Source organism: Gopherus evgoodei, chromosome 5 (assembly GCF_007399415.2).
Source record: "Gopherus evgoodei ecotype Sinaloan lineage chromosome 5, rGopEvg1_v1.p, whole genome shotgun sequence".
Classification (NCBI taxonomy): Eukaryota; Metazoa; Chordata; order Testudines; family Testudinidae; genus Gopherus; species Gopherus evgoodei.
Window position 1 is genome coordinate 111,046,262 of NC_044326.1, and position 24,995 is coordinate 111,071,256.

General features: G+C 41.3%; 1 protein-coding gene across 1 annotated transcript in view; it reads right to left on the bottom strand.

The window, feature by feature from the left end:
* Nucleotides 1-282: 282 nt before the first annotated feature.
* Nucleotides 283-24,995, bottom strand: part of TACR3 (tachykinin receptor 3) — a 64,563-nt gene continuing 39,850 nt past the window's right edge. Inside the window, exons 4-5 of the mRNA XM_030565506.1 lie at nt 5,596-5,792; nt 283-4,286 (exon numbers count right to left, since the gene is read on the bottom strand). Coding sequence (XP_030421366.1) covers nt 3,971-4,286; nt 5,596-5,792 — 513 coding nt within the window. The 3' untranslated portion in view covers nt 283-3,970. The remainder of the gene's footprint in view (nt 4,287-5,595; nt 5,793-24,995) is intronic.

Genomic DNA, 24,995 nt, shown 5'->3' on the forward strand with positions numbered 1-24,995 from the left:
TACTGCTTCCCCCATCCCCAAGGCTTATTTACCACATTCTTTGTCTTCTGGAGCATTTGAATTGTTCTTGCTATCATCAGCATTTTAAAAGTATATATAGAGTAGGAGGAAACCTGCACATTTCTGACATTGGATTGTCACAAGCGACTCCTAAAATTGTACATCTGTCTTTTTCAAGATTAAAATAAGAGAGAGGAAAAACAAAATAAGCTCACCACAGTCACGGTTTGAAGTACACAACGTATATTCATATACTGATTTTTATTAATACAATGCCTTTTTTTGTAATAGCCACAATTTAAAAAATACAGTTTATTCAACAACAATAAATGTTCTGTACATAACTTCCTTATAGACAGAAACTGTACATGAACAACCAGAAAGCCTTTACAATACACACATATAATATACAAGCACAAAGTTACTATGCTTAGCTTTTGTAGCCAGTCGGGACTCTCTCCCAGTTGAGTTGTGTTAGTATATCTTCATACTTGTGTGCATTTAAAAACTTTAAATCAGGACATTTGAGGCAAAAAATTAAAACAGACATGTTGTATGCATTACATTACAAATACTGAACTAGGAAAGGGTTGTTTTTTTTTTAAATGATAAACATTTTGCTGAAAAACAGGGCCTGTTGTTCATAAATACAGGCATTTGGCATGTATGAGCAATGACTTAAGGTCTGGTCCAGAAGTTAATGGGACTTTCCCTTTGATGTCAATGGCTTTGGATCCGGTCCTTGCTGAGAAGGGCATATGTGACACTGGAATTGCAAGTTATTATATTTTTTATAATTTTCTAATATAAAAGAGAATTGGCTTCTTTAATGAAATTGTTGGGGTTAATGCAAAGATGTCATAATGGGGGGGGTCACAATCTTTTTTTTTTTTTTAAAGATATTTTCAACTGTATACTTTTCCTGACATTTACATTTACAATTTTATCTTCTACAATTATACAATTGAAAACAAATAGTATTTTTTAAAGTTACCGAACATACTTGTACAATAAAATTATATATAAAGTACACATATTCATGTTTCTAAACAAACTCCAAAGTTTCCTGAAGTGTAATATCCATTGTGTCCTTGCTCTGAATTACTGTGTTCTGCTTCAGTATAAGACAGTTTTTATTCTTAATCATACTTGTATCACACACAACCCTTTAGTCTTTATGCACATTAAAAAACTTCTGGTTTTGTATGATAGAAGTACTGTATGATTAAAAATAGATATCTTGGATATTATAGAAAAGATTCTGTATATTATAAAAAAGAATTGTATTTGTTCTAGATCATCCAGATGTGTATTAGGTGGATATGGATCTAAACTTTGTCACACACTAACACTTCTGGACTATAAAATAGTTCTTGTTAAAGAAAAATGGGAAAATTCTGATATTAAAGACATTAAGGGGTTATGTTCATGGTTAAGTGTGTTGGTAATGGCCAGCCTGAACAGTGAATCCTGAATTGGATTCTCTAATGATTCCTAATTTGCTGTTGTCTCATTCACCTTGTCTAAGTATCAGATGCCTTTGAAATTTCCTTGCTGTCCAGTAACAATAGGACTGAGATGTTAAAGATCCAGGATGGGCAAATTTATGGTCTGATCTCTAAGGATGTCTCTTAGATGATGCTGAGTGCCCTCAACCCATGTTGGATGAAATCCTGAACCTTTTACTGATTCTTAGTCAAGCAATTATACTTTTTCCAGTCTTCAGAGGCATTTGTCTGAGTAAGGACAGGTTAAAACTGGATACAGATTTCAAGATTTGGCCCAATGATTTCAGTGGAAATGTGGGTGTGCAGAAGCTCTCAAGAGGTGCTCAGCTCTTTGGGCTTTTACCACAGTAGTCATTTTAAAAAGAATACTTTTAAATCTAATATAAAAAGATTGTATGCTTAGATTTGTTTCATATTTACAACGAGCTTCCAAAAATGTGATCACAAGATTTCTACATACACCCATAAGAATGCACATTATTGAAGGAAATGTATATTTGGAAAACTATGGTCTATGAGGACAAATTTCTAAAGGGATCTGATTTTGCCTTTACCATTTCAGGTGCAAGTAGCTGCAGGCTTCCTGTAGATAGATTGTACCCACAATTTGTACTAACTGGAGCTATCAGGTATTAGACATTTAAATGATTGATTTATTCTATTTTGTGGGTGCAGAAACAGAGCCCCATAAAGGCTGGATTCCAAAGTAAGCCCTTAGAGTTCAATGAACAGCATTGCAATTCTCTGAAGCACTAGGAAACTTTCATGATGGATATTTTTTCATATGCCATAATCTCACACACATTTCTCAAATGATTGTTGGATTCCTGTCCCAGTGTAAAGAGTCATATCCAAGTGTATTAGGATTAGGCTACCATCATCCCTGACTCAGGCTTAATCTGGAATTCAAGTTTTGGGTTTGGAGTCAATTGTGACAAAATCCTGAGAACTGTTTTTAGCACAAAACGAGGGAAAAACTGGCAGGATGACATGATCTCAAAAGAGTTCTCTTTTATCTTAAATCAAAATATTATAATACGTTGGGTCAAAATCTTGCAAGGAAAAGCTGCTTGTGTGAGAGATTAGTCATATCTGAACCTGCACTGAAAAATACACCCTTTATGGTTTGAGATTCAACCCAAACCAAAACTGAGTTTGTATTTGGGGACAGAGCAAGCAAACTATACTTAGTACAATCACTGTTTTTTGCTTTTGCAGGAAAACAGATATCTGCCCATACACTTCACTTGTTTGAATTTAATTATGTATACAAGTTGGCTGACAGTCAAAATGAATACAAATGCAGTTAAGTATTTTTATGTCTGTCTAGTAAGGCATTAATTTGCAATGCCTTACTGAGGAAGTGGCTCTTCATACTTCAGCGGGAGAGCATTGATCCATGCAGGGCTGGCTTTATGTATTTTGCTGCCCCAAGCACGGCAGTCAGGCGGCTTTTGGCAGCATGCCTGCGGGAGGTCCGCTGGTCCCGTGCCTTTGGTGTACCTGCCACCGAATTGCCACTGAAACTGTGGGACCGGCCAACCTCCCACAGGTATACCTGACTGCTGCCCTCATGGCGACCGGCAGGGCGCCCCCCACGGCTTGCTGCCCCAGGCACACGCTTGGTGCACTGGTGCCTAGAGCCACCCCGGATCCATGTTTAACAAAGATCTCTTGATACAGACTGTCTTTTCTGACCTTCACTTTGAGGTTGTAGTCTGGTGTTCCTACTGAAAGATACTCCAATGGTGGGTCAAATAAGTCCTATTTGCCTCAAACAAGGTGGTATTCCTGCATGTGCAGGGGCCAGAACAAGGCCTATGAACCACTTAAGCCCTATTTTGGGGTTTGAGTTAGTCTTAAGTGGGATTTAAGTGGTACACAGTTTGGCCTCTGCACAGAGCTAAATCCTATTCACATTGACTTCAGTAGGATCACTCACATGAATTTGTACAACAGCAGACTGGATTTGGAACTTATCAAGACTCGATACAAAAGGAATTTTTAACCCAATCTTATGTAACTTTTCTCCAATAGAATTCACAAATAATATAAAAATTCAGTGAAGTTTGAACTGTCGTTATTTTGAAGCTGTCTGGTTACATTTTGGTCTGTGAAACTTAAATATCAGCAAGTCAGCTATAGGTCAGCATTTGATCCTAGTGAAGGAGCAAGAGTTTGATGTTGTATTGTTTTAAAATAATTCTTACAAACATTTCTATGTACAAGATGTCACCGTGTTTTCATACTCATGTAAACAGACATCTTATAGTTCCTCTTTTTTTTCCAAAGCACAAATGTAAGCAGAGCCAATAAATCATATGGTATTTACAACCAGGGCTCATCAACTGAATCTTGACTGCCATCCAGTAGCTTGGATATTGGTTCTAAGGTAGAATAGCATTGTCTCGTTTATGTACAATACTGCTCTTTTCATGCCCATCACAAATTTACCCAAGGCCTTAAGAATACTCATCCACTGATGTATAGGGTGAGCTGATAAAACTCGACATTGTCGAGGTGGTTTTGGAATTCCTGCGTGAACAGCCATTGAAGTTTGTGTCCCGTGAAACAACCCTTTTCTTACGAGTGGATTTGGAATGATCTCCATCATTTGGATCAAACACTACTGTTGTGCTAGACTCCATTCTGGACACAGTGTACAAGCTACTTTGTCTGGTGGGATGAAACCTGGCTGCCTTGAGCTCCAGCTCATCATAGCTGGACACCTCAATAAATGGGCACCAACGGAATGCTCTCTTGAAACCAGCTCGGAACCTGAGAAGAAAGATACTTGGTGAAAACATTCATAGGCAAGACGTAGAGTGAAGAGTCCCCCCCACCATTTCTGCTCAGCCTTCCAGTGAGGAGAGTGAGGGGTTCTGTACTTCTACTGCACCTGCTCCCTGGCACATTCAGCCCCTGTCCCTGGCAGCCGGGTCTGGGCGGGGAGCAGAAGGGGTGGGACAGAGTCACTTCTCCAGTTGGCTGAGTGTGGCCGCTCCTGGTCATTGCCTCTGTGCTGTGCAGCAGCTGCCTGAGAGACAGCCTGGCTGGGAAGGTGGCAGCTGCCTGCACCCTCTGCTACCCACCCAGGCCTAGTATGTTTTTGGCTTGCTCAGGCCCTGGCCCTGGCAGCCTGACCCAGGTGGGGAGTGGAAGGGGTGGGCCACTCCCTCCCCAGCCAGGTTCTCTCTCAAGCTCTTGATGGTTTTAATTCAGTAACACTCATGGAAATGAAAAATGAGCAGATATGTAAAAGTAAAGTTATTTGTGAAGAGGTGTAATGGCACATGTTCTGAATAGTACTTATTTAGACCCTGATCGTGCAGTCTGATCCAGGTGAGGTGACTCATGCCCATAAAGAGTCCCTTAAACAGTTGTGGCCTGATTTTTTCAACAGGGTAAGCACCCACAAATCCCAGTGAAGTCAACTGCAAATGCAGCCCCCTTGAAAATAAGAACCTAGGAGTATGTGTGACTTTTTCCCCCCCGCAGCATCTCCAACTACATATGCTTTAGGACTGAGTAATAAGGCTATGAGCATTCATTTTATCGTCCAATCAGACTGCAATGTAGAAATATTGTGGTGTGATCAATAATACTACAATAAAGCTTTATTTTAAATTGCATTCTGACTGCTCACCTCGTAAAGTCATGCTATAAATATCTTTGGAGTAATGATTAGTTAGCAAATATATATAAATTGTGGCATACACCACTAACAGCAAAGCAACCTTAATTTATATTTGGTGTATTAGGGCCTGGTTCTGCAAGCCTGACAAGTGGAACTTCCATTGATTTTATTAGGCCTTCCGCATGTGGAATGTGGCAGGTGAGCTAAGCCCCTGCAAGGCTAAATGTTGCTCTTACATTTGTCAATGCCACAAGTGTTCACTGGAAGAATAGTATTAGCATTGAACAGAAACCCGAAGGAGGCTTTCACCTCACATGATATATATATTTTTTCCTCTCATTGGGAATCTTTACTACTGAAGTGAAAATTACTCTGCATCTTTCACATTCAAATCATTTATATTCTGGCTAAGCTCACCCTCCTCCCCCAATAGTTTCATGATTCTCTTACCTCTTATTAAGGCAGCAGTAGATAATGGGATTGTACATTGTGGAGCTCATGGCCAGCCAAAAGCTGGCTAGGTAGATTTGCTGAATATATTTCCACCGATTTAAGTGTTGGTAGATCCCAGTAACTATGAAGTAAATGTGGTAGGGCAACCAGCAGATTGCAAATGTCAACACAACGACAATCATCATTTTTACCACCTGAAAGAAGGAAGCAATAAGGCCATTTTATTATATATGTTACCTTGTTTCATACCTAGTACAAAGGTGTCCACATCACAAGCACCACTGCAGCTAGCACCAGCATTTTTGTTTTTACTCTGAATTTCTTGTGTTTCCATTTTTCTCTGGAGAACAGCATCCTCCTCAATAATAGCATGAGAGACTTTTATAACATTATCTACATTGAACTTTGTACCAAAAATTGACATTTAGTGACTAACCCTTGGACTTGTTCAATATTATCATTTTTCCTAGGTCATTAGCCACAGAATAAGGTTATCCTATTTTCCATTTAGCCACCCCTGCATGGCCTTTATTGCCCCAAAGTCTGTTGTAGAGAAGAGACTCCTTGCTAGCTGCTAAATAACTATATCCCTAGGCCCTTGCTAGTAAATGGGAGTTGAGTGAGCAGTGACCAGCAGGGAATGCCCACCAGCAGCAATCTGCATTCTTAATTTAGTTTCAGATGGTGTACATCCAGAAGTATGACAGGTTGGTGATCTTCATCATCTTCCCTGGTTTTGTGTGGCATCGCAGCCCCCAGATCACAACAAAAGACAAATGAGAAGCTTTGGTCAGCCTGAAAGGCAAGGGGAGAAAGTCATGCACGACAGAGGAAGTAAGCATTAAACAAAAGTGTTTCTAGCTGCCATCTTGCCCTCTCTAGCTATAGAAATTGCAAGACCAGTCATTCTCAACACAAAATGAAAGATCTAAGCATGGTAGATTTTATTTTGTGTATATAAAATAAAAACTATCCTGATTAGGCTTATACTGCAAATCTGGTGGCCGTGTATGTATGTTACAAGCAGAACTGGGATTGTCACCTATGCTTTAGGTTGCCTGTCACTTTCCATTATAAAGACTCTGTTTCCAGTTGCTTTCAGCTTTGCCAAACTTTAAGTGCTAGAGCTAAAATCTTCCATGTCAAGTGTCTCTCTCATGCTGATTTTTTTTTTGAAAGCTTCAGCTAAGCTTGTTCAACCTTAATCCGGCCCTGTGATACATATGTATGATGGTACAGATTGTAATTACATGAATACATGCTCATATTTTTCACACACAAATTACTTTTCATTAAATTTCTGCTACCAGATTCAGCAGGCTACCACAGAAATATTGCGTTGAAACAATCATAGTTCAGATTGGATTATATTTCACTCTTTTTTGGACATACTTTCCAGCTGTTCATCTGTGATGAAATTACTCCTGCAACTATAAATTGTACTGCTAGAAGACTTGGTGCATACTTTCATCACATCTTAGCATCGAATCCCCTGATTTTCAGAAGGGCCTCCACTTGGCCTCCAGTTTTGCATCCACATTTTTATGCCAGCATGGAACTGTTGTTATTTAAATTTGCAGGCATATTTCATAACACTTAGATGTCTAATGATCTGCAATCAAAATTAATCAGCTAAAAACCTGATACAACCAATATTTTAATAAAATGTGCCCATAAAATTACCCCTGAAACTATTTACCAGTGGAACAAAATAAGTAGAAAATGGAGGCTGCTAATGAAAATCAGACCTCAATTCTTTACAGTCTAAAAAGTCAACTCAATATGTATGCAAACAATCCATCTACACAATGCTTGAGAAACTGAAGCAGCAGAGCCTTTCAGTACTGTAATGTGTTTGGTTTAAACTGGCTGCACACTGTGATTCTCATACCCTGGAGCTGCAGGAATTGCTACAACAGTAACATTACAGATTACCAATTCTGGCATCACTAAAATGTGTTAGCTCCACAATTTCCAGAGAAAGTAGCCCTTCTGTTTCTAACACCTAAGCTGTTACAAAAGCAGGTTAAAACATGTAGACACTTAAAGGGCAAGTCAAGCCTCTCTACGGGAGTTGCCGATTTAAAAGATTGTCTGAAGGTCTCCTGAAAAAACACACATAAGCCAGTGAATGCAGGGCCACCTTAAAAATCTGTTGCTGTCTCTGCCTTGAATTTTGGTAATGATTCCAGATGCACAAATTTGTTCTTAATGAAAGACAAAACTACTATGATGGAGGTCTATAGAATGACTGGTATGGAGAAAGTAAATAAGGAAGTGTTATTTACTCCTTCTCAGAACACAAGAACTAGAGGCCACCAAATGAAATTAATAGGCAGCAGGTTTAAAACAAAAGGAAGTATTTTGTTCACACAACACATCGTCAGTCTGTGAACTCCTTGCCAGAGGATGTTGTGAAGGCCAAGACTATAACATGGTTCCAAAAAACCAAACCAAACCAAAACAGAAAAACCAGATAAATTCATGGAGGATAGGTCAGAGATGGTGTCCTTAGCTTCTGGCAAACAGAGGCTGGGAATGGACGACAACTGGGATGGATCATATGGTGATTACCTATTCTGTTCATTCCCTCTGGTGCACCTAGCATTGGCCACTGTCAGAAGACAGGATACTGGGCTAGATGAATTTTTGGTCTGACCCAGTATGCCCGTTCTTATGTTATACTTGAAAGTGAGAAGATCTGATATTTCTCTCACACCAGAGTATATCGTGAGTAGTTTCTCTGAAGGCAATGGAAATGTATGTTGTGTATGGTCTACAGAAAATGTCCACTGGGTTTTGGGATTTTGCCAGAAACTTGTAAAAGGGGCATTTTAAGAGAGAAAAATATCTCATCTATGTCACATAATACTCAAGCAAAAAAGGCCCCATTTTCCAAGGGAAAAAAACCTTTGCTTTTAAAATTGAGCATAATTTTGCATTTTTTGCATATTTACAATGTGAAAAACAGACATTTCATTGGCATTTTGCTTAAAGTGAAAACTAGGCAGTGGGAGGTGTTCCAAGACTTCATGAAATGAACGTGAAAAAGTTTACACTCAGAAATATACCCTACTCTGTAAAATGGAGGTGGTTATAATTCTATAGGGAATCAGGCATGTCAGTTCACCTGCAAATATACTCCTACCTCCTTACCTGGTGAAATGCATCATCAGATCACTATTGGGAAAGGCAGGAGTATCAAAAGGAGAAAGGATCAAAGAGAGTTGAAATGGAGGGGAGGGGAATGTGGATATATTGGGACAGAAGGGGAAGGCATGGGGGAAAAGGAGAGGAAATATAATTTGGAAAGGAGCAAGAAGAGAGAGGATTACAGTGAAAAGACAAAGTGAACCATTTCTCACAAAATATAGGCTACTCAAGTAACCGTATGAACAAGATTTGCTTGCTTTTCAAAACCTCTCCCTTTGCATACATGCCAATCTCCCATTAATGAATGATACAACAAAGGAAAAAAGCAGCTGAGAGAAAAACATGCATATTAAGAAGACAGAGACATTGAAATATTGTATTGTCAGGAATGCAGGTGCTCAAACTCGGGGTGCACACTCCATGATTTGAATAGCAACGTTAGATTCTCCTCATTCAGTATTGACTATATATATAAAAAACAAAATGTAATCCACTATAACTCATTATGAGAATCAGTTCAGTCCTCTTGCTCTATCCAAATACCATTAGATATAGGTGTTTCTCTTCTTGACAGTGACTGGTAGCTAACAAATAGAAGTGACATTCATGGTTTATAAATGCAGTGCTGCCGAGTTTGACTCAGTTTAATGAAAAATCCTGAAAAGAAGAAACTCTGACATGAGCTCCAGCAAAGAGTTAAACTAGAGCACAAAAAGGAGAGTGAAACAGTACTTGCACCTAATTTTTCCCAATCTCCAGATTATACATACACTAGAAATTTTATCAAAAAATCCCTCTGGTGCTATTGCTCATTCAGCTTCAGAGAAGAAGAAAGCATCTTAATAATTTTGTTATTTGAATTGTATAGAGTGCATCTGGCAATACAGAATTCAGTTTATTTTCTTTCTTTTTAATAGCAGCAAAGAGTCCAGTGGCACCTTATAGACTAACAGACATTTTGGAGCATGAGCTTTCGTGGGTGAATACCCACTTCGTCAGATGCATGTAGTGGAAATTTCAAGGGGCAGGTATATATATACAGGCAAGCTAGAGATAATAAGGTAGTTCAATCAGGGAGGATGAGGCCCTGTTCTAGCAGTTGAGGTGTGAAAACCAAGGGAGGAGAAACTAGTTCTGTAATTGGCAAGCCATTCACAGTCTTTGTTTAATCCTGAGCTGATGGTTTCAAATTTGCAGATGAACTGAAGCTCAGCGGTTTCTCTTTGAAGTCTGGTCCTGAAGTCTTTTTGCTGCGGGATGGCCACCTTAAGGTCTTCTATAGTGTGGCCAGGGAGATTGAAGTGTTCTCCTACAGGTTTTTGTATATTGCCATTCCTAATATCTGATTTGTGTCCATTTATCCTTTTCCGTAGTGACTGTCCAGTTTACAGTCTAGCTTGCCTGCATATATATACCTGCCCCTGGAAATTTCCACTACATGCATCTGATGAAGTGGGTATTCACCCACGAAAGCTCATGCTCCAAAACGTCTGTTAGTCTATAAGGTGCCACAGGACTCTTTGCTGCTTTTACAGATCCAGACTAACATGGCTACCCCTCTGATACTTGACACCATGCAAGGCACTGCATTTAGCCATATGGAGTGGAAATCCATCAACCTCATGAAGAAACTTGCAAAAATACAGACAGATATCATCTTCCTTTCCAAATGCAAACGGATGGACATCATACCAAATGGACTAAAGGTAAAAAATCCACTGCTATCTACATACTACACAGACCACAGTGAGAGATTATGCCATACTCTATCAAAGAAACTGAGGAACCACCTGATCAGCATCCTATACAGCAAACAGGAAAACATCAAAAAAGAGCTCTTCAACCTGGAGACTCTCATCAATAACCAAACTTCCATACAAACGGACTTCACTAAAATAAGACAGGAGATCTACATTACTCACTTCACCTCTCTACAAAGGAAAAAGGACTGTAAACCGTCTAAACTCCTACCTGCCTCATGGGGCCACAACCGTGGTACCCCCAACTCACCCAGCAATATCGTCAATCTATCCAACTACACACTCAGCCCAGAAGAAAAGTCAGTCCTATCTCGGGGACTCTCTTTCTGCCCTGCCACCCCCGACCAACATGATACAGTTTCTGCGCCGATCTGGAAGCCTACTTCCTCCCATCTCCCACTCAAAGAATACTTTCAGGACAACACTGAACAGTGCACTGATACACAGGTACCCTCCCACCAAAGCACAAGAAGAAGAACTCCACATGGACTCCTCCTGAGGGTCGAAATGACAGGTCTGGACACTCTGCACTGAATGCTTCCGCCGACGTGCCAGGCAGAAATTGTGGAAAAAAACAACATCGCTTGCCTCATAACCTAAGTCATGCGGAACGCAATGCCATCCACAGCCTCAGAAACCACGCAGACATTATCATCCAAAGAGGCTGATAAAGAGGTGCTGTTGTCATCATGACAGGTCTGACTACCAAAGAGGAGGCTGCCAGCAAACTCTCTCCAACACCAAATTAGACAGGCCACTTCCCTCAGATCCCACTGAGGAATACACTAAGAAACTGCAACATCTACTCAGGACACTCCCTACACTAACACCGGAACAAATCAACATACCCTTAGAGCCCCGACCAGGGTTATTTCTATCTACTATCCAGATCCACAAACCCGGAAATCCTGGACCCCCCATCATCTCGGGCATTTGCACTCTCACTGAAGTACTGTCTGGATATGTGGACTCTCTACTCAGACCCTATGGCCACCAGCACTCCCAGCTATCTCCGTGACACCACTGATTCCTGAGGAAACTACAATGCATTGGTGACCTTCCAGAAAACACCATCCTAGCCACCATGGATGTAGAGGCTCTCACACGAACATCCCCACACAGATGGAATACAAGCTGTCAGGAACAGTATCCCTGATGATGCTACAGCACAACTGGCTGCTGAGCTCTGTGCCTTTATCCTCACACACAACTATTTCAAATTTAATAATAATATATATCTCCGGATCAGTGGCACAGCTATGGGCACCCACGTGGCCTATACGCCAATATTTTTATGGCCGACCTGGAACAACGCTTCCTCAGCTCTGGTCCACTCACGCCCCTTCTCCTACCTACTCTACATTGATGACATCTTCATCATCTGGACCCATGGGAAGGAGTCCTCTGGAAAAATTCCACCATGATTTCAACAGCTTCCACCCCACCATCAACCTCAGCCTGGACCAATCTACACAGGAGGTCCACTTCCTAGATACCATGGTGCAAATAATGATGGTCACATTACCACCACCCTAGTAACCGAAAACCTACCGACCGCTGTGCCTACCTTCCTTACCTCCAGCTCTATCCCGGGCCATCACATGATCCATTGTCTACAGCCAAGCACTGAAGTACACCCGCATCTGCTCTAACCCCTCAGACAGAGAACAACACCTACAAAATCCTCACCAAGCATTCCTCAAAACTACAGTACCCGCATGAGGAAATAAGGAAACAGATCAACAGAGCCAGACGTGTACCCAGAAGCCTCCTACTGCAAGACAAACCCAAGAAAGAAACCAACAGGACTCCACTGGCTATCATATACAGTCCCCAGCTAAAACCTCTCTAATGCATCATCAGGGACCTACAACCCCTCCTGGGACAATGATCCCACACCTTCACAGGCCTTGGGTGGCAGGACAGTCCTCGCCCACAGGCAACCTGCCAACCTGAAACATATTCTCACCAGTACTGCACACTACACCATAGTAACTCTAGCTCAGGAACCAATCCATGCAACAAACCTCGATGCCAACTCTGCCCACATATCTACACCAGCGACACCATCACAGGACCTAACCAGATCACCACACCATCACCGGTTTCATTCACCTGCACGTCCACCAATGTAATATACGCCATCATATGCCAGCAATGCCCCTCTGCTATTACATTGGCCAAACTGGACAGTCACTATGGAAAAGGATAAACGGACACAAATCAGATATTAGGAATGGCAATATACAAAAACCTGTAGGAGAACACTTCAATCTCCCTGGCCACACTATAGCAGACCTTAAGGTGGCCATCCCGCAGCAAAAAGACTTCAGGACCAGACTTCAAAGAGAAACCGCTGAGCTTCAGTTCATCTGCAAATTGAAACCATCAGCTCAGGATTAAACAAAGACTGTGAATGGCTTGCCAATTACAGAACTAGTTTCTCCTCCCTTGGTTTTCACACCTCAACTGCTAGAACAGGGCCTCATCCTCCTGATTGAACTACCTCATTATCTCTAGCTTGCCTGCATAATATATACCTGCCCCTTGAAATTTCCACTACATGCATCTGACGAAGTGGGTATTCACCCACGAAAGCTCATGCTCCAAAATGTCTGTTAGTCTATAAGGTACCACAGGACTCTTTTGCTGCTTTTACAGATCCAGACTAACACGGCTACCCCTCTGATACTTTCTTTTTAATAGGTTTGTTTTTTCTCTTTTTGATAACTGTCATTTTCAGCTGCTTTTCTCCCTTTGCTCCATGTTATGTTACATTCCGTTAATGACTGATTGCAATTTGCGCAGATGGAAAGGATTTTCATGAAGCAAGCAAGCTAGGAAAGTACATGACTTTTCACTTCTACATATCTCTTGGCTAGACCCTCAATCGTATTCTATCTGCTACGTGCTGTCCTGCCACCACAAATCACTCAGAAACTGGTGGGTGCAACTACCAGTGGTTTCCACTAGCATAGACTCCTAGCTGTTGAACCAGTCCCCTGGGCTGGCAGGTAGTCAGGTATGCTTTGAGCAAGCCTGAGGTTGTAGGCAGAGCTGGTAGAAAATTTTTTTTTCTCATGAAAAATGTTGATGAAAATAATTTTTTCCCATTTTCGTCAAAAATTTCTGCTGAAAATTTTCCACATTTTGGTAAAACATCAAAACCTGAAAACCTTTTGGTTTTGGGGTGTTTGGTTTTTTGGATGAAGTTTCCAATTTGTTTACAGAAAACAAGCACTTTCAGTGAAAAACTCTATTTAGTTGAAAATCCAGTGTTCCATTGAAAAGTAGTTGAACCAGACTTAGCTGTGAGCTATGTTTGCTTTACCTCTCTCAGCTGCTCTGACTGTATTTCCACTTCACATGAGTATTTAACTCTTTAACTCTTGTGAGACATCTGCATAAAGACAATGTGAATAATGCAGGATTTCCTGTAAAGAAAATCCACATTTGTTATATTACTTAGGCTGATCTTGCAGATCCTCAGTCAGGAGAATATTCTTACTCATGCAGGAGTCCCATTGGATTAATCTCATGAGAGCAGCCTTACAGGACCCGGCCCTGTCTGAGGAATTTTATCTTAAGGGCATCCTGGACTATTTATACAGATTTCTCACTCAACATGGAGATTATATAAAAATGAATTAGACTGTGTACTTTACCGCCTTGCTTACTGCTTAAATCCTTTCCACTCACAAGTTGCAAATTCTCATTAATCAGCAGTGTGCAACACAGCAAAAGGAAGAGTCAGCTAAAATGTAGTGTATCAGAAAGAACGAAACATGCTTATCTAGTGTGAGCAAGGATACTTATGGGAGTGAGACTTTGTAGGATCCCCTGCCTTGTGAAATATTTGATGCTATTTTAAAAATGAATGGGAACTAAAGGATTCTGCTAAATTCACAAAGAACAACAATGATGTTTGGTTTGTTGTATTATTATTATTTCTTTGCACACATGGGAAGGTTTAGCCCAGGAATGGCTAGACAAACTAGTCTGGCTGATTTAGATGTAACATATGGCATGTTTACACTATAAACTCAAGTCAACCTATGTTAGGTCGACTTATAGCCCAGTGCAGGAATTATGTGGTGGTTCATGTCCACACTGCCCTTCTGTCAGTGGTGCACATCCTCACCAGGGAGCGCTTCCACCAACTTAAGAGGGATAGTGTGAGGGGCTGAGAGCCAGGGCTGCTCTCAGTTGTGCGTTCAGCTTCCTGCTGGGAGCCCGGCTGGCCCCCGGTCTCCTCGGTTCTCCGGCGGGGATGGGGCAGCCACACCGGACTTCTTGGTTCCCCGCTCCCCACCGGGAAAGTGACAGCTTCCTGGACACTGGGGGCGGATCTCTCCACAACCCAGCTGCTCCCCCAGGCTCTTAGCTCCCCATTCCCTTCTGGGAGCCTGGCTGCCACCCTGGGCTTCTCAGCTTCCTGCACTTTGCTGAGCTACTCAGTATATTTAGAATAAGATTCTTAGGCAGGTCAAAATCCTCCTTTCCAAACTACACTGCATCATTTTATTGGCTTTCTGTTGCAAACCTGATCCTGTTATTTCTACGAGGTGAATGGGATTTGATTCTGATTTCATTTGCACCGTACTGTGTAACTTCTTCAGCTTCAGTGGAGTTACAAAGATGTAAGTAAGAATCAGGTCCAGTTATTAAAGAGCATATATCTGTAAGAATGTCTTCATTTATCTATTCATAGATTGTTTAGCTAGAATAAAGTGATACAATTTGCAACATGTATCTTAAGGTTTGTAAGTAAATGGATACTTTAAAGTAAAACTAAATCAAGTGTGGCTTTACTTTTGATTTTTGCATTGTTATAGCTATATAGTAGAACCTTCTCATTGTTACTGGTGAGATTTTTGCCTCAATGATTTTCTGAGATAAAACCTGTGCCATTTAAAATATTAAGGGACTTTAAATTCTGATATTCTATCTCCTTATTAATAGACAGCTTTCTCTCTTGAAGTACTATACTATACCTTTCTTTTGTTTCATCTTTATACTTAACAACTCAGAGGAAAATTGTTTTGTAATCTGATAACGTGTATTATTAATGAGATTTCTCATACCCAGAGAAGGTTAAAAGGAACCCCTACGTTACAAAGTAATGAGGCTTTTGTCTTTGGTTATGAAAACCAAAATATATGTGTCCTGTATGTTTCCTAAATCAAAGAATCATAGTACTTAGATGGAAAACACCTACCAGATCATCAGATGTACTCTTCTTGAAGGGCAGAAATTAATCCACTGTAGAAGCGTTGTGCCACATGTTTAACTATCCTTGATTTTGCCATTTTAATTTATGTAACCATTGCTAACCCTAGCCAAAGACAAATGGCTAACTGTACACAATAGCTTACATTCTTTAATATTTCTCTCTCTCTCTCTCTCACACACACACACACACACACACACACACACACACACACACACACACACACACACACACACACACACACACACACACACTGCTTTTAGTGACAGGTGGTTGGTACCGATGACTATTATTAAGTTCTTGAATGTTTTCAAGGCACCAGTAAGTATGTGTTTTCTTCCCTTAAATATATCTCGTTCCATCCTTCTGCCTATCTCTTTTAGGGATAAGGAGAAGGGAAAATACAGCAGAAATGCAGATTCTTTTCTCTGTCCTCCAACTGTTATTCTCATTTCCTCTTTTCATTATCCCTTCCTTTCCTTCCATTGCTGCTTCCTTCCCCTGATCCCAAGTCATTACCATCAGTGACCAACTCCCAGTGATTGGTATTTCTTCTCCCATTTCCCCCGTTGCTTGCTAACACTTGACTCTTCATACTCCTAACCTTTGGCTTGAATCTTCCCTTCTCCTCACTAAAGCTAGATTGTGGCTTTGCCACGGGTGCTCAGAAAGGGGTGGCAGTTAGTTGCATTGCTTCAGGGCAGACTGGAAGCCAGATAGTTATTCAGAGAGTCACAGTCTGGTTCCTGGTTCCTTCCTCCTTTCCCCCTCTTTAGGGGGAAATAGATTACTTCCACCTACATGCTGGCTGAGCTGCCTTGGCAGGCATGTTTGGGAGGTGAAGCCAAGGCTCTGCCCATCCCCTGCCCCTGGCCAGGGGCAGCTCTACGGATTTTGCCACCCCAAGCATGGCAGGCAGGCTGCCTCCAGTGGCTTGCCTGCAGAGGGTCCACACCTGCGGGAGGTCCTCCAAAGCCGCGGGACCAGCGGACCCTCTGCAGGCAAGCTGCCGAGGGCAGCCTGCCTGCTGCCCTTGCAGCGCCAGCAGAGTGCCCCCCGCAGCTTGCCACCCCAAGCACACGCTTGGCGTGCTGGGGCCTGGAGCCACCCCTGCCCCTGGCTACCATATGCTATTCTCTGGGTAGCAAGCCAAAGAAAAAAGGGGGTGTCATTACATCCCTTTCTGCCATGCACTGTGCATGTAGGAAGGACCGCAATCTGACCCTTTTTAGATAATTAGCATTTTAGGCCATAATCATTATTCTGCTGATATCATTATCAATAGACTTATGCCACAGATGAGATGGTGATTGAGAAGTCAAACACTGTTGTACATAACAAGGTTTATCATGACTTACTTTCCACACAATCATTCCTTTATTAGTCCACTGGCCACTTAGTGTTGGTTACATCCAAAATATCAATACAAGCCTATACATCCTTATATTCTGTACCCTAGCAACAATACGGTTATAAATATTGGCTGAAATACCTACAACAGGTTCAGGCCTAGGTGACACCGTCCTATCATGGTGTACTCCAGAGGGGTAAGGAAAACTCTGCTGAAAACCCCCTAGAAAACTTTTATCACTGTACTTTTATCACTGTAACAAACAAGAGATAGCATTGCTGGTTATTGGACCTACGCTAAAGTTAGCTGAAGCAGTTTAGGGCTGCATTCTGCTGTCTTCAAGGTTTTTTACCTTACCACACATAGCCTATTTTTTCCCAGCTACTGGACTGAGCATTTCTTTTCAAAACAAACTTATGTACCTAATTATTTTACTGACCCTAGTACCTAATATACCATGTTTTCTGTATTTCTAGTGCTCAGTCCAAACCTTAAATAACACTGGTATTTCTGGGACCACTACAAGTTCAACACAAACAATCCCTCTGTCTCATGATCTCATTCTTTTGGTCACATAATTTGAGCTAATCAGTCATGTCAGAATCCAAACTCAGCTTAAAATGTATAATTCACTGAGAGATTTAGTGTGCGCCTATATTCCTATAAACACTGAGACTTTTCACATAATTTTCACAACTGTAGTGATTTTGTTAACTTTTTAGTCTATATCAACAAAACTTTCATGATAATAGTAATGTATGCAGGATGGGAACAGTAGAATCACAAGGTTTGAAAGCACAGATAGTCTTTCAATCAGATAAGACAGGTGCCAATTTCAGCACTTCATAAGTTGTTTTGTTCTTCTGATTTATAAGCCACTTTCTGCCAGTTTTTTAAATATCTACCTCTACATTCCATTTGACTAATCCAAAAATAAAAGTTCGTGATCAATTTTTTTTTGTTATTTAAATAGGAAAGTTAAAAAAGATAGGATCATCATGTAGACTGGTTTCACCATCAGCTATGCAACACTTCTGAATCTTAGCTTCATAAATTTGGAATAATCTCTTACAAATTGTGGTCTTCTTTTACAAAATAAAACCCATTCTGACATTTTTAGAAACAGATTTGGCTCCTGGCATTGTTATATTGCACTTCACTGATGCTGTCTGGTCCTCTGGACATTTATTAGAGCTGGTGATATCTCTCAGTTTTGCTAAAAGAAAATTATCCAGTCTGACTCTTTTTATGAAGTTCTGTCAAATGGAAAATGCACATAGAATTCCCTCCAGTCTTGATAATTTGCTATTGGATTTTGCTTAAATGTCACAAACTTGGATTAATCAACAGGATAAAGAGGGGAATGGGGGGCCTCCAAATGGTCCTCTTGGAGTGGCAGTGAGTAAGAGAAAAGCAGAAGGAATCAGAAACTAGAGATGTGAAATGTCTGTTAGGAAATCTAGTCCATCCCCTGCCAATGCAGGATTGTAGTGTATTCAGAGCTTTTCCTGTTTTTAAATGACGTAAATGGGAACTGTGTGATGATCAACTAAGGTGGCTGCTTCTTGATTTAGATCCATTAGACTTGGTTGCCATTTTACTATTTAATTTTTAATTTATCTTTGTACCACTAAACTTCATATTTAACCCCTGATTATGGGCCAGATGAGTCTCTCTAAGTCAATGAGAGTGCATTGTGTGAAAGTGAATGTAGGATATGGCCTTGGATCATTATGTGCTCCTTCAAATACTTGAAATAGAAAGTTCAATAGATAAGTTAACTGGAAGCAAGAGGCCAAAACATTCTTCTACATCACTGAAGAGGAAATCATTTTTACCCAGTTTACAGAATTTATACTTGCTATTTCACAGACAGCAACAGGTTACTGTTCCTGAGGAAAAAAAGTTACACTTGAATAGGTATTTCACTCCTTGGCTGAAATTAAATCAGAAATCTTTAGAGCAGTGGAAGAAATGCAGAGGCTTTCAGTGTAGCCATTTTGGAGGAGAGTGCAGGGTTCGTGTCCTGGAAGATGAACTTAATTCAACAAAATTGCTCAGATTTAGAAGTTCAAGGAGCTCAAAGAAGAGGGAACATCCTCCATTTTTATGAGTTACCAGAGAAAATAGAGGGAGAAAACCTTATAGTGTTTATCTAATCATACCTAAGTGTCAAGTTTTATATGGGTCAGCAGAGTTGTGCGTTGGGGGGTAGGGGAGGGGAGAAGGCACAAGAAGTCAATTTTTTCCTGGTACACCCATGTAAGCATCATTCATAATTTTGCTACTAGGACAGGGCAGAACTAGAGGGTGAACTCTAGCACTGCTGATAGTGCTAATCAGGTCAGAAGGGTCATGTCTAAGGGTATGTCTACACTGCAATCACAGGCTGTGATCACAGCTCCTGTAGGCATATCCAAGCTAGATTTAATCTAGGGCAATGAAGCTGTGACACCGTGGACTTCAGCACATGCTAGCCCAGGGGTGGCCAACCTGAGCCTGAGAAGGAGCCAGAATTTACCAATGTACATTGCCAAAGAGCCACAGTAATACATCAGCAGCCCTCCATCAGCTCCCCGCCCCCTGCTTTCAGTGCCTCACACCCACCAGCAGCCCTGCCAATCAGTGCCTCCCACTCCCTACCTGCACCTCCCAATCAGCTGTTTGTGGTGTGCAGGAGGCTCTGGGGGAGAGGGGGAGGAGCGAGGGCACAGCAGGCTCAGGAGAGGGGGTGGGAAGGGGTGGAGTGAGGGCAGGACCTGTGGCAGAGCCAGGGGGTGAGCAGTGAGTACCCTCTGGCACATTGGAAAGTTGATGCCTTTAGCGCCAGGCCCGGAGTCGGTGCCTACACAAGGAGCCACATATTAACTTCAGAAGAGCCTCATGTGGCTCCAGAGCCACAGGTTGACCACCCCGGGTTAGCCACTCGAGAGGCTTGTACAGGCCACACATAATTCTGTGCTGCCACAGCTTCACTACTTCAGTACCTGAGCCAGCTAGATTAAAGCTATCCTGGGTGTGTCTACGTGACCTGCAATCCCATTACCAAGCCCTGGCAAAAAAGCACAGCCAGAGGGGGAGAACAGCTTATTCACTCTTCAGTCAACTCCCACAGTGTCCATTGTAGGCTCATAATACCCCCTCTTGCCATCACGAGGTGCTTTACTTCCTGCAGTGCTCCACAGCTATAAAAGCCATAATTTTGGTCTACACTGTTAAATTAATCTTGATCACACTGTTCTTTTTTCTTTTTTTTACATTTTTGATTTGTTGTTGTGATTCTAAATGTTGTACTCTACTAGGTTGAAATTCATCGCTGTGCAATGGGCCACCACGGGGCCTGTTCTCCACTTAAGCTCTCAGCATTGGACTTCAGTGGAACTTAACAATGGTGCATGATCCTTGAGCTGGCCTTGGCGCAGGCAGGAATTTCACCTTTGGTCATAAACATACAGCTAAGGGTAGCGTAAAATCCCTTCTTACCCTGGTAAAGGGTTAAGAAGCTCAAATAACTTGGTTGGCACCTGACCAAAAGGACCAATAAAGGGAGAAGATACTTTCAAATCTGAGGGGGAAGGTTTTGTGTTCCTTTGTGTTCTCTCCAGGTCAATGAGAACCAGGGCAGGGAAAATACATCTCCCTAAGCCATATCTGAACTAAGCGTCTAATATTACAGAAATAGTAAGTAATAGCAAGGAAATGTGTTAGATTATCTTTTGTTTTAGCTTGTGAATTTTCCTCTGTGCTAAGAGGGAGGTTTATCTCTGTTTCTGTAACTTTAAAGTTTTTCCTAGAGGGAAAATCCTCTGTGTTTTGAATCTGATTACCCTGTAAATTACCTTCCATCCTGATTTTATAGAGGTGCTTCTTTTACTTTTTCTTTATAATAAAGTTCTTTTTTTTAAGAATCTGATTGGGTTTGTCATGTCCTAAAAACCCAAGGGTCTGGTCTGTTCTCACCTTGGTCACGCTCAAGCTTTCCCAGGAAAGGTGGTGAAGGGACTTGGGGTGATATTTTGGGGAAACAGGAACTCCAAGTGGTTATTTTCCTGAATCTTTGTCTAACTCACTTGCTGGTGACAGCAGTACTCATCCAAGGACAAGGAAGGATTTGTGTCTTGGGGAAGTTTTTAACCTAAGTTGGTAGAAATAAGCTTAGGGGGTTTTCATGTGGGTCCCCACATCTGTACCCCAGAATTCAGAGTGGGGAGGGAACCCTGACACCGCTAGAGAACACCGACTGCCACAAATGGAAGTAAATGTGAAGAGATAGGTAAATCAATCAATCTAGGGCATGCAGGTAAGCAGAAAGCACATTTTAGCTCTAGAAACGGGGATCTCATTCATGTGACCTCTAACAATGGGAAGAACTCCCTTAAAATTAAAAGTAGACTGCATAGCTTGGTACCCCTGGAGACTTGCAGGCACTGTGACTGGGAAGTGGCCATAAAGGCCTTCTTCATTTATTCACTAAATTGAATTAAGTGCCTGCTTTTAGAAGTAAGCCCGGTAAATTTATACTATAACAAACTACTTAAGGTAATTACCATGTTTCTTTATAATTATATGAAAATGTCATGGAAAAAAGTGCTAAACATTTAATAAAAGAGCTATTTTCCCCCCATCCTTCTGATGTGAACAAAACTGTGTTGCCTGAAGATAAAGGCAGCACTTGCCTTTAACAGCACTTTTTCAAAATACATGGCTTAATAATGCAGTTTGCAAAGCAGTTAGACCTATTCTTTTATTTCCACCATAATTGTGCATTTGCAAAGGTAGTAACATCTTTTCTTCAAAAGGTTGAAGCAAAGGGGTTTATTACTGCAGAGACAAAAACAAAACAAAAACACTCCCATAAAGCATGTGTTCGGTATTGCATTTAAATTGAGTTAGAAGCAAATTAACGTCAATGATGTCAGAGTTTTACTTATTGTATTGAAGGGCTCGTCTTCTTATTCAGTAAGGGACTGTACAGTAGAATCAATTTGTTAGGTACAGTAGATTTGCACCCGAAGTGTGGAACAGCACCTCTGAGGGCACTTTGGGAATGACCATTGCCACAACCTTAAACAGGATACATCATGTGTTTCAATCATGCCTTCCCAGTTTTGCTGGCTAGTGTGGCAGTAGCATAATAGTCCTTTCAACACCCAGCTTTTCCCTTTGCCAACAGAGTTTCTAGTGTCACTGCTGGCTGTGATGGGATGTTCACCCCACACTTGCCTGGAAAAGGTTAATGTGGAGTGCGAATTGGGCTAGTTAACTCTATGGGCCACAGCTGGAGGGACTCTGGTGATTAGGTATCCCCTGACAGGATGAGGGAGCCTAGCTGAAGAGGACCACATTGGGCTGGGGTTATAAAGGCAGGAAATTGGAAAGAGGGGGGAAGGGCTGCTGGGAAAGTTTGTCACTCTCTGCGACAAGGAAGGAGTAGGGCTACAGAGGCAGTATCATTTGATTTTTGTGTAGGAATTTTGACTCTATTGTTAAGAAATGTCTGACTCAATTCATCAAAACACTTAAGCACATGCTGAAGTCCTATTCCTATAGAGCAATCACTTAAGCCTGTGCTTAAAGTTAAAGTGCTTTACTGAATTGAGGCCTATGTGACCAAACACAATTGATTTAGGATTCACACGTTGAGGAGGGATCAATTATTCTGGCTTTGTCTAATACATGCTTAAAAATTTGGGATTAAAATGATCCTATACCACCTAATTCAATGTGTTTGTTAGAGAGACTGACTTCAGGTACTGACCAAAAGTTGTTGCCACCTGGTGGCTGTTTGGTGTTCTATATGAAATGAGCTAATGATCTCAGTCTATTTCCCAGTGGACATCATCAGGCTCGAGTTAGAACTGTTGTCTAATTGAAACCTGCCTGTTTCAGGCATCTCCTTGTAGATGTCTAGCTATCAGCTCATACTCAGCATGGCTAAAACACAGCTATGAATCCCCCAACCTCCAAGCCCATACCACTACCTCCTTTCTTAGACTTTGTGGACAACACCACCATTCTACTTGTCATCTGGGCCCATAATTTGGGTACCATCTTATAACTTGGACTCTCTCTCTGTAAGTCCCACATCCGAGCTATGTTAAAGTCTTATGGATTCTTTCTGTATTAACATCTAAGATATGAGCTTTCCTATCCATCCAAACAGCTAAAACTCTTGTCCAAATTCTCAGATACTGCAACATCCTTTTCTCTGGCCATGTTATATGTAGTCTTGCCCTGCTTGTATCTGTTCAGAATGCTGCTTGCAAAGATAATTTTCTTAGCCCGTTGTTTTGATCATGTTATCCCTCCCTCTTCTCCGCTGCATCAAACATAGACTACTTGTCTTCACTTACAAGGCCCTTCAGGACCTATCACCACTTAACTTGTCATCTCTGATTCAGTATCAAGAGTGTGACTCCTGTCTCCAATAAGACCATCGCCATTGCTCACTTGTTAAATCAAACTAGCACTTTCATTTTTTCTCCCATGCTGCCCCTCGTGCTTGGGAGAAGCTCCACCTAAACATCTGCAAAACTAATTCATTATCCTCCTTAAAACTCTCCAGTGCCATGATGTGTATAAAAAACTTGACAGTGGTTAGGCTGCTACTGTGCTGGGACTCCTACCTGTGATGCTGACCAGTTTTGTTTCATTGTTTCCTTGTACTCCCGCATCTGTGTGTATCCATCTGTGTTGTCCCTCGTCTTGGACTGTAAGTGCTTTGGAGCAGGGACTATCATTTTTTTCTGTGTTTTTACAGCATCTAGCATCCACGATAAGGGATCCTAGGTGCTGCCATACCAGTACTACTGCTAATTTAGCAGTTTCAGTAGATAGGTTAAAGCCCTGAAGAAAACCTGAAGCAGAGTTCTGTGTGGTTTGAAAGCGTGTCTCTCTCTCTCACCGACAGAAATTGATCCAATGAAAGATATGATCTCACCCACCTTGCCTCTCTAATATCCTGAGGCCATTATGGCTACAACAATACTGCACAGGCTAAAGGTGACAGTCACATCCTGCAGATCTTGCTCAAACCTTCTGCAGCACAGGAGCACGTAGCTCCCCTCTTACTCATGGTGGTCCTTTCTGCTTAGGAAAACATGGAGGGCTATGTGGGGAAGTGTGTACTGCTGCTTACTGTGCTGTACCTGTTCTGTGGATAAACAGCAGGTTCCAGGTGTCCAGAAGTATCAAGTGGTACATTTTAGGAGCTGAAAATTCACACTGATATAGAAAGAATCAACCAAGAGTGACTTCATTTACTTCTGCTGCAGGAAAGCAATAATTATGGATAAATTCTAAAATTAATGGCCAAAAAGGTCTGTCAGGTGCAAGGGACAGATATATTAGGAGAAAGCAAATGATGTCTGATTGCCTATGAAAACGAGGGGATTAATCTCATCCTTTGAAAAATCTAAACCTGTAGAATCATCCTAAAACATTTTGGTATGGGTATATTAATTTTGGTGTCTTTTAACAAATTCTTATGTCTCATTTTTTTTCCTGGGCAATTACTGAGAGCACAAAGAGCGAAACAGTAAAACCGAAAGTATGATGCATAACGCTGAACTGCTTTCACAATGGGTATTAGGTCCATCTGTACTTCATATACAATATGATGGAAAGGATTTAATAAGTTGTTTGAAACACTTTAAAGAATTATCTCAGAGTAGGAACCATACTGCCTCATATCATTGTAGGCTTGGGGCCATATTATCGTTATGAATAGTATTCATGGAACCTCAATAAAGTTCAAGTTAATGGAATTCAAGAACACCTGAATAGAGTTGTATATCTTGATACCATATTTGTGTTTACAGTTCTCATGTTTTTAATGCCGAAGGGAGCCAATTATTGGGCAAAAATAACAGGATATCTGTTTTTTATCATATCTTCATCATCT